This window comes from Oryzias melastigma, linkage group LG2 (genome assembly GCF_002922805.2).
Source record: "Oryzias melastigma strain HK-1 linkage group LG2, ASM292280v2, whole genome shotgun sequence".
Lineage (NCBI taxonomy): Eukaryota > Metazoa > Chordata > Actinopteri > Beloniformes > Adrianichthyidae > Oryzias > Oryzias melastigma.
In genome coordinates, this window is record NC_050513.1 from 7,556,968 (window position 1) to 7,567,161 (window position 10,194).

A 10,194-nucleotide genomic window follows, 5' to 3' on the forward strand; every position below is an offset into this window, starting at 1 on the left:
TATATATATATATATGTTTATTTGCTTGTTTATTATATTTATTATAATTAAAAATATTAAAGATAATGATTTATTTTAGCCATTTGTATTAATTCTTGGTGTGGTACAAGAAAACATTTCACTGCTGCATTGCGATGCAATTTCAAGGGTGTGACAAAAAAAATTGATTGATCATTTTTATAGTTGGCCTTTAACCAGAAAAAAAACTGTTATTTTTTTATTTATTTTTTCTCCATTTATTCATTGATCAATCTTAGGGGCAGCAGTCTAAGCAAAGATGCCCAGACTTCCGTCTCCCGGGTCACTTCCTCCAGCTCCTCTGGGTGGTTCGCAGGCCAGCCGAGAGACGTAGTCTCTCCAGCATGTCCTGGGTCTTCCCCGGGGCCTTCGCCCAGTGGGACATGCCAGGAACACCTCTCCAGGGAGGCGTCCAGAAGGCATCTGGATCAGATACCTGAACCATCTCAATGCAAAGGAGTAGTGGTTCTACTCCAAGCTCTCTCCGGGTGACTGAGCTCCACACCCTATCTCTAAGGGAGCGCCCACCCACCCTCTGGAGAAAACTCATTTCAGCCACTTGTAGTCGGGACTTTGTTCTTTCGGTCATGACCCAGAGCTCATGACCATGGATGAATACTGGAACGAAGATCAACCGGTAAACTGAGAGCTTTGCTTTCTGGCTCAGCTGACTCAGAAATTCAGTGTGACTTCTATTGCAAAACCCCCAATTTTCATGCTTTTTCCAACAAACTGTTGCTTTCCAGCGACTGTTTTACAAAAATCCTCCCCACGTCACTTGTTTGGTCCAGGATGGAGCATTTCCTATTATTTCCATATTAAGCTTTACCTCGGGCCTAAGTGAGGCGCTGAGCTGCCGGTGACGGTGCACAGGTAAGGCTTGGTGTTGAACTGCGACACCACCAGCTGGAAGGTGATGCTGGAGGTCCGGTACTGACGAGGACTGAAGGTCACCGTGATCTTTGAGTCCTGGTTGGCTGAGATCACACCTGGACAGCCAAACATCCACGATCATTTGAAAGCACCTCAACCAATGAAAGATCAGCATGGGGCTTTGTAAGAATTAATTATTATTATTATTGTTTTTGTTGCTTTTAAAGCTCTATTATGATTTTTTTCTTTTATCTGTATGCTGGAAATAAATTAATTTAAGAAAAGAAATGTTTGAAATTATTTATTAGAAAATTAGCCTTATTATCAGTTTATGTTTTAAGTTAAGTTTTAGTTTAAATCCATTAAATGATACATAATTAATTCATACTTCTCTGAAATAATGTGATCATTTCACTAAAATGAGGAGTAGGTAGATGCATCTAAGTTTCATTGACCTTTAATTTTGTTTATTTAAAAATGATTACTAACATTGAATTTATTTAATTTGTCTTATGCATTTGGGACATTTTCAAATGATATTTTTATCCTTTGAGGGCATTTCCACTGTCTCATAAATGTGCATTAATTTATATATATTTTTACATTTTATGTTAATATACAGTAAAGTATCTCAACACTGTATTTATTGTTTTTAAAGCATTTTTTCGATGTGTTTCAGGCTTCTAGAAAGTCTTTATATTAAAGTATCATATAAATAAAGGTATTTGATGGAATAAAAACCTTTATTTAAATGTTTCTTTTTAAATAAATGTCAAAATCTCCTTAAGGGTTTATTCTATTAAATGTCCACTTCTTTCTTTCTAAAAAAAAAAAAAAAAAAAAAAGCTTAAAGGCTGCATTTAAAATTCAGATTAAATTCTAAATGTTTAATGCTACCAATTTGTCACAACCAAATCTCAGTTTCTGATTGGTTAAAGTTCAACTGATTTAACTCCCAACGCACATTCAAATTTTAGTTTTTAAGCCAAAAATGAACTAGTGTAGCGATGCGTGAATGTGGTAATTTTAAACACAGGAGCCAAAACATGCTTGTGTGCACATTTACATAGATTTTTATTGAAAGCAGTCGCTGAAAACACATTTTTCCGAGCCCGACGTGAACAGGTCTGACAAAGCTACATGCTAGCATCGTTAGCCTCCTAATAACACCCAACCAAACGTTTTGACAAAACCGCTTCAATATCAGTAAATACAACCAGAATGAATCCTTATATAAGATTTTTTTTGGAAAAACAGCTTTTCAGTGCGGAAAATATGGTGTTTTTGTAAAATGCTGTTTTTTTCTACGTTTATTTTACAATCCAATCTTTAAAAAAAATATATAAATGTGAACTTGGAAGGTTTAATTATTGTTAAGTTAATAGAAGCTATCAAAATATTCAATGAAAATATTATAATAAACATTCAGTTCAAAGCAATAATTTAAAATTATGATTTTTTTTTATTAATTTAAAATTTTCACCATTAAATTTAGTTCTAGTAGAAACATATGAATAGAAAACATTTTGAAAAGTCATAAAAAACAAGTAAAGAAAACGGGAAAAGCTACTTTTTTAAAGGGACACAAAGTTGGCACAAAAAGATCTCATTAAAAAAAATCTTTACAGTTTTTTAATGTTTATTTTTGTTTCAGATCTCCTAATTAAGATGCTAAAGCTTGTAAGTTCCATAAAAGTACCTTAATTACTTTAGAATGTTTTTTATATAGAAATTGAAAACAAACATAACCCAGCAGCAGGTTTTAGTCGTTTCTACTATTATTATGAATTCATCAATTTGTCGTCCAGATTTTAATTAAAGCAACAACTGAATAGAAGTTCTTTTGAACTGCAGGTAAAAACAGCTTTTCTGTGATCCTTGTTCGACCCTAACATGAAATCACAGCAGCTTTCACAGCAGAAATGTGCTTTGGTCAAAGCAGAACGAAATGAAATAACATTATTACTGTAACCTTATATTTGTAAAGACTCTGTGTACCCATCAGCTTAACCGACAGAGGCGCAGGATTCAATTGTACAGACCGGCTCTGGGTTGGAAGAATGACGTGGAAAAAAAAACAACAGCTCCGAAAATAGACTTATATTTCCTGGAATGGATTTTTGCTTCTTCAGATTCCCTGAAATCTGATCAAACTGTTTGGCTCTGGACCTCAACGGTGTCTCATGTTGTAAAACAGAGTTGAAATTTTTATCTGTGTCACCAGGAAATCATTTGTAAGTCCTGCTATCATCCATTTGTTTATGTGCTCTCTCGCTAGCTTAAAGTCCTCCTCCGATGAAAATCATGTTTTTTTAGTTTTTAACATGTATGTGTGGCAATGATCTTATGAAACAACATGTAATAAGAAATAATTTAATTTTTGAGTATTTCTGACTTGGCTCCAAACGCTCTTGATGTGACCACGGTAATGTGAACAGCGGCTTATTTGACTGCAGTCTTTTGTCGTAAGTTCGGTCCGTGAAGATCTTCACTTCCTCGTCCGAACTGACATCCGGCTCAAAACGATACGTCTGGACATTACCGATAATGCTTGATGTTTTTATGTAGCAGTGGTGAAGATTTAAGCTGTAGCGAGACACAGAGCTATCATAATTAAGGCGGGGCTTCCCAGGTCTAAAAGCCACGCCCCCTCAGAGGAGATTTTGGAAACAGAGGCTTCATATCAACATGAAAAATGACTTTTTAAGATATTTAAGTTCTGAGATTTTGGTCAAAAACTTCATAAATATAATTAAAACATTTCTGGAAATATTTTTTTAAATAAAAAAAATCTCATGGGGGACTTTAGGGAGACAATTTAAGAGATAAAAAGTCGATTTAATTGCATAACTTAGTTTGTTCTGTGTTCTACAATTGATTATTTACAGTTTATAATATCCGGCTGACATTTACTATTTGTGGCAGGTCATTTAGTTATTACTGCTTTTCAAAAAATAAAGAATTTAACTGATTAAAAATGGCAAACTAGAAAGAACTCCTTGCAAAACAACAAACTAATTTTTATCGTACCAATTTTTTCTTCATTTAATTTAGTATTTTTTTTTTTTTTTTACAGACCCCTTCTTTGTAAACAGGTTTCTGCCTCAGGGTCTGCAACCTTTAACACTTAAAAGTTAAAGTCCAATTAGTTACACTTGGGTGTGTGAAATTTGTTGTCCGCATTTGACCCCTCCCCCCACCTGGGGGAGGGGTGAACTGCGAACACAGTCGATTTGGTGGTTAACCCCCGAAATCTAACCCATTTTAGTGCTGGGACCCATTTTTTTGTATGTTACGTAGTTTGTTTTATTTGTTTTTTTACTTCATCCACCTTAAGTCGGAAAAATAACCTTCCTGACCGCTTCTTCACTTTTCGGGGTCGCGGTAAAAATAAGCTAATTTTTCAAATTAAAAGCCTTTTATTTTGCTTCTTTCAAAGGTAAAAGAGCCTCATGTGGCTTCGGAGCTGTTCCTCTCAGGTGGTTGCCTCCTAAACACACACGTCTTTTTAAAACCCAGAGTGAAAACAAGTTTCCAGATGATCTTTGGCACTGGACAGTAAGGAGTCTTTTAAAGGGAGGAAGGCTCTTTTCCGAAGCGAGAACTTCCTTTGTGTCTCTTTTGTCTCATTCCAGGAAAAACGCCAGCTGCGATCCAGATCCCAAGCGCTTTTCCGGCATCTGTTATGATGCCTTCCAGACCGTGAATGCTGCTTTATGTCACCGTGAGGAAATCAGACGCATTCTTCAGCCCCCATTAGGACTTATGTAACACACAACACAGGGCAGAGGTTGTGAGGAAGCCTTACACAAGCAAGCGCCGCGCTTTTTCCTGGTCTAATCAGGTGGTTTTTATTCATACCTTTCACAAATAAATGTGTGTTTGTCAACATAAATACTCTCAATATGCGTTCTTAAGACGCTGCACCTGAAAGAGGCTGGACGGAGAAGGCCTCGTGTGACTGGATGACCAACACCTGGAACTCGAAGTCAACGGGGCAGCTGCATCTCAGAGGAATCGTGCGCTGAACGCTGAAGACAAAAGAGGAAAAGACGTGTTTTTGTGCGGGGATCCGACACTCGGATGTGAGGAATACAAAGAGACAGATGAGACCCTGGGCGGGTAGGAAGCCGACACACCTCTGTCCGAGCGGCACGGCTGACAGGTCAATGTGGGCGGGGATGTGCAGGTCGTCGATGACTGGGTAAGCGTGAACTGGAATTAACAGGTTCTCTTCACCCTTAGAGGGTTGAATCCCCATAAACATACAAAAGCAGAAGTAAAAAAAGAATTTTTCTTATGCAAAAATGTCTAATTATTTCAGGTAATCCCCCAGAATTCCAGTGCGGGGAAGCTATAGGACCGTACCTCACAACGGACGTGGATGCAGTCGTAGAAGTACCGCCACTCATCCGGACAGAATGCAACCTTCAGGGTGTAGGCGAGGCCCGGGATGAGTCGATGCTTCAACAGACAGACAGCTGAGTCATGAGTGTGCTTATACATGAGCGGAGTCAAAAAAATATTTTTAAAAAATCACCTTTTTGGTGAAAGTTGTCTGGAAGTACTCGGTGAGTGTCGGAACGATGTGAATATTCAGGGCTTCTGATGAGACGTTGATGAGTTTCTGATGAGAGAAGAAGGGAAAGTGCCACTTAAAGGAGTCGTTTCCATAGTCACATAGTCAAATCAGCCTCCATTCACCTAAACAGATTTACCTAAATTGGGGCTTTATGGGGGTGTAACAGCACCTCACATGGAGGAGACGTGCGCACGTGACTTTCTCCTTTAGTCCATGTCTCTGGTATTGTCTGCTCTAAATTGCCTCTGTGTTGCTTTGTGATGGACTGGTAAACAGTCCAGGGTGACCCCCACCTTCTCCTGGGTGCAGCTGGGTAATCTCTATCATCTCTGTGCCCCCAAAGAGGACAAAGATGGATGAAAGTTGAATTAAGGCGTTGTATGGTCTGCCAACATATCCTCATTCCCAACTCCTCATATACAGTATGGACGTATAATTCAGGGCCCCCTGTGCGCCACTTTTTGACCTCCATAACTTGTTGTTTTTTAAAATGCTGGCTGTTCCTGTTACATACGGGGTTCCCCAACCTCCAGGGCGCAAACCAGTCTGCGGTCCGAGGGCCACCTGGTACAGGGCTACAGACTAGAAAAAAATGCTAATCAGGGATCCCCGACCCCCGGGCCGCGAGCCAGTCCAAGGGCCGGAAAAAAAATACATATGCTAATGAGGGGTCCCCAACCCATGGGCCGTGAACCGATTCAAAGGTCCCTTGGTACCAGGCCATAGACAGGAAAAAATAATGCATACTTTAATCAGGGGTTCCCAAACCCTACGACGTGTACCTTGGCCAGTCCGAGGGCCGCACACAGGAAACAAAATGCATATGCTAATCAGGGGTTCCCAACCTCTAGGACTCGTACTAGTTCCAGTCTGATGGCCATTTTTCCCCAACTAGCAGGGGGAGTTTGGAGGCAATAGATAAAAATCCCTAAGATGATTTTAAATTAGTTGGTGGTGCTAAAGGTTTTTTTTTTATTATTATTTTATTTAAGGTAGCAGCTTCTTCCTGGGTCAAAGGTCAATGCAGGATGTGTTGAAATTTCTGATGTATTAGAAAACTGAAATACAGACCAATAGTTAAGTATTTTGCTGCTTCTGAACAATTGATACTATTTTGTTATATAAAAATGGTGCTGGGGCTGGAGTTTAACTCGATTTTCAAAATAAAATGTGCATTTTTAGAATTCTATTAAAAAATATATTTTAATATCAGAAAAAGATGGATGGATACTTTTTTTTTTCCAAATAACCATTTTATAACTTTGTCTTTTCATATACATTTAGTATAACATTTTATCTATAATTTTCAAATTTAATGCATTAGTCCTTTTATTTATTCATTTTATCCCCCATTGTTGAGGATTTTAATGAAAAATAGACAATTTATTATTTTTTTCTATCCTATTTCTTTTTCAACTATAATATTTTTATTTTCCTATTTTAGGTCATGTAGATTTGAATACTACATGTAAAGTACTAAACTCTATGTGAATAAAAAAGATTGAAATTGATTACAAGTGTAAATAAATGAAGCTTAGTCGATACAAAAGCATAAAAAATATATTTTTTGGGTTACAATTAGATAATATTTTGAACCAAAAATGTATGTCCTTGTTCTGGAACAGCTTCTTTATGACTCACAAGTCAAGTAGTGAAAGTGGAAGTTGTAGAACTTCAACACAAAAAGTCACCAGTAAGTTTTATCTGGGCTATAACAAAGAGGGGGAGTCATGTTTTCTGTTTGAACACTTGTTTGACACGTTTTCCTAAAAGGTTTAGTTCATTTTTGTTATCTTTTAGTCAGGAAATGCTAAATATTTGATGTAAAATGAATCATTGGGGCAAACAAACATGTGAATTCTGAAGCATTTAAATATTGATGAGACTGTGTGTGGCATTGTAGCAAAAGACCTTTAGGGGAGAATTCTGCTAAATTCTGTTAAGTGATTTGTACATTTCTATAACTATACAGCCATTTCCAGGCTTTTATTTATATTTAAAATGATTATTTACTGTGTTATACCATTAATAATAGTTTTCTTTGCTCTAAATAGTCTTCCTATAGTTTTAAAATCCAATCATATTTAAAATTTGGACACAAATATATTAAATGTAAGCATTAAGCACATTTTATTTTACACAATTTTGATTTCAACATTACTTACCAGGGTTTTTTGATATTGTTTGTTAAGTTGAAAGCCACTGAAATGAAGCTCTGGAGGTTCTGCTTGGATCTGGCTGTTGCATTTTGGGTTGGCAAAATTCTCTTCAATGACAAAAAAAAAAAAAAAAACCCACAAAAATAAGACATGAGAATGAAAATAAAGGTTTTTTAAGGACTTGGAAAAACTAGAGCTTTTACTGGAGTCCGGCAGCTGCCTGGGCGTTTTCCGGCTCTCCTCCACCAGCTGTCTCAGGGGCAGGGGCCTCGCCCTCCTCGGGGTCTCAGAGAGCATCTGGGGCCCGGAGAGAGCCACCTCCATCCTGGAGGAAGGTCAACTCCTCCTCCTCGTGAGGGAAACAACAACAGAACGAAGGAGGGAAAGTTTCCAGCAATAAGTGTACATTAATAATATAATAAAAACAAAACATTTTGAGCACTTAAGTTGACTCACATTTAATTTTTTTTATGTTCCAGCTAAAATATTACCTTAGAAAAACGCTTTTTGGAGAAAAAAAAAGAAAGCTACAAAATTGTTGCCCTAAATTAGCATAAATGCTAACAACAGAAAACAAATTAGAATTTAGCTAGTTAAAGTAAGTTTACAAACACAAACATTGCCAAAATTTACCCGCAAAAAGTTTCAACCTTCGATTTATAACTTACTTTCCGTAAAGATAAGCGGTCACTTATTGTTTATTTGAGTTTAAATTGTGTCACGAGCGCTGCATTTCTTCTCCCCGACACTGCAGGGTCTTGTCGTTACCACGGCGACACAAGTGACAGCGGAGGGGGAGGGTTATATTTGAAAAAACGAACGCGATTGGCTGCCTGCTCCGTCCATCAAATTCAGCTCGCGGCCCAACAATGAGGTCCGACAATGCGGGGAAACTCTTCAAAATAAATTCAAGACAACTTCTTTCATATAGTTTTAAGCTTCTATTTCTATTAATCAATACAAAAAATGACTTTTTATGAAGTTGTATACAAAATTTTGCCAATGAAAAAATATTTACGGAACGGATCTATAGTTGTCAGAACATTACGGTTTGATTTTGAAATTCTTTACCGGAACTTGTCATCTGATGGAAGCCAAATTTATGGCGGAGTTTATGAGATTGCCCTGCAGATACACGGGATGATTACTGACACGGACAGAGCGCAAGTTTGATTTTCAGGGTTCATTTACCCTCCTGAGGACAGGATGTCTGATTCGGGCTCTGTTTAGGATATTTTCTGGGGAAAGGAAACTTTTATCTGTTGAAAATGATGGAAAAAGTTGGAATCTTGGGAGTCTTGCTCTTGACTCCTGTAGGATTTTCTTTTAAACATATGTATAGTAATTTGTAAAGATAAATGTAAACATGAATATTAAAATAGCCTCCTTTTATTTTGATTTTTGTTATTTTTATTTTTACAGGTAAAGTCTTTCCTGGACTGTCATCCTAGTGTCAGACTTGTTAAAGAAGAGGAAGAGTGCATGAGAAATCTGTTTCATAAGTCAGTCAAATCAACAGGTAAGTTCTTTATTTATTTATTTTTTTAAATTTCATTTTTAAAATGATTTTAATCATAGCAAATATATAAATGTGATTTTTCTGCTTTTGTTGACGTCTAAAAAAGCTTGGAAAAACTTTGAAAGCAGTGTCTTAGTGACACCTAGGGGCCACAACACCCAGAAAGCTGCAGGTTAATACTGTAAATAAGTAATATTATTATTTTACTCTCTCTTTTTTTTTTTTTTTTACTGTTTTCTATGGAGCCCCTAAAGAGACATCGAAGTAAAAAAAAAAGTTTCTATTTTTTTTTCTTTTCTCGTTACTATCTGGTGTGCACCAGGTACTATCTGGTGAGCAAGAGTTGCTATCTCTTTTTTTTTTCAAAAGTTTTTTTCATTACTAGTTACTATCTGGTGCGCACTAGTTACTATCTGGTGTGCACCAGGTACTATCTGGTGAGCAAGAGTTGCTATCTCTTTTTTTTTCAAAAGTTTTTTTCATTACTAGTTACTATTTGGTGCACACCATACTACCTGGTGATCACCAATTGCTATCTGGTGTGCACCAGATACTATCTGTTGAGCAAGAGTTGCTATCTCTTTTTTTCAAAAGTTTTTTCGTTACTAGTTACTATCTGGTGCGCACTAGTTACTATCTGGTGCACACCATACTACCTGGTGATCACCAATTGCTATCTAGTGTGCACTAGTTACTATCTGGTGTGCACTAGTTACTATCTGGTGCGCACCAGTTACTATCTGGTGTGCACCAGATAGTAACTGGTGAGCAAGAGTTGCCATCTCTTTTTTTCAAAAGTTTTTCTCATTACTAGTTACTATCTGGTGCACACCATACTACCTGGTGATCACCAATTGCTATCTAGTGTGCACTAGTTACTATCTGGTGTGCACCAGATACTATCTGGTGAGCAAGAGTTGCTATCTCTTTTTTTCATTTTTTTCATTACTAGTTACTGTCTGGTGCACGCCATACTACCTGGTGATCACCAATTGGTATCTAGTGTGCACTAGTTACTAACTGGTGTGCACCAGATTTTTTTT

At 37.2% G+C, this 10,194-nt stretch overlaps 2 protein-coding genes across 5 annotated transcripts in view; one reads left to right on the forward strand and one right to left on the reverse strand.

The window, feature by feature from the left end:
* cfap221 (cilia and flagella associated protein 221) overlaps nt 1-8,509 on the reverse strand; it is a 37,704-nt gene extending 29,195 nt beyond the window's left edge. The window contains exons 1-8 of one of the 4 annotated variants that reach the window (XM_024294415.2): nt 8,301-8,509; nt 7,836-7,978; nt 7,639-7,739; nt 5,432-5,518; nt 5,260-5,355; nt 5,031-5,131; nt 4,819-4,922; nt 848-1,007 (exon numbers count right to left, since the gene is read on the reverse strand). In XM_024294415.2, coding sequence (XP_024150183.1) covers nt 848-1,007; nt 4,819-4,922; nt 5,031-5,131; nt 5,260-5,355; nt 5,432-5,518; nt 7,639-7,739; nt 7,836-7,956 — 770 coding nt within the window. In that variant the 5' untranslated portion in view covers nt 7,957-7,978; nt 8,301-8,509. Of the gene's footprint in view, nt 1-847; nt 1,008-4,818; nt 4,923-5,030; nt 5,132-5,259; nt 5,356-5,431; nt 5,519-7,638; nt 7,740-7,835; nt 7,982-8,123; nt 8,228-8,265 lie in introns of those variants that run through there. The other 3 variants (XM_024294414.2, XM_024294416.2, XM_036215517.1) reach the window with 3 other exon arrangements.
* A 198-nt stretch (nt 8,510-8,707) lies between these two features.
* LOC112160070 (vasoactive intestinal polypeptide receptor) overlaps nt 8,708-10,194 on the forward strand; it is a gene marked incomplete in the record, with an annotated part of 13,499 nt that continues 12,012 nt past the window's right edge. Inside the window, 2 exon segments of the mRNA XM_024294418.2 lie at nt 8,708-8,945; nt 9,055-9,151. Coding sequence (XP_024150186.1) covers nt 8,901-8,945; nt 9,055-9,151 — 142 coding nt within the window.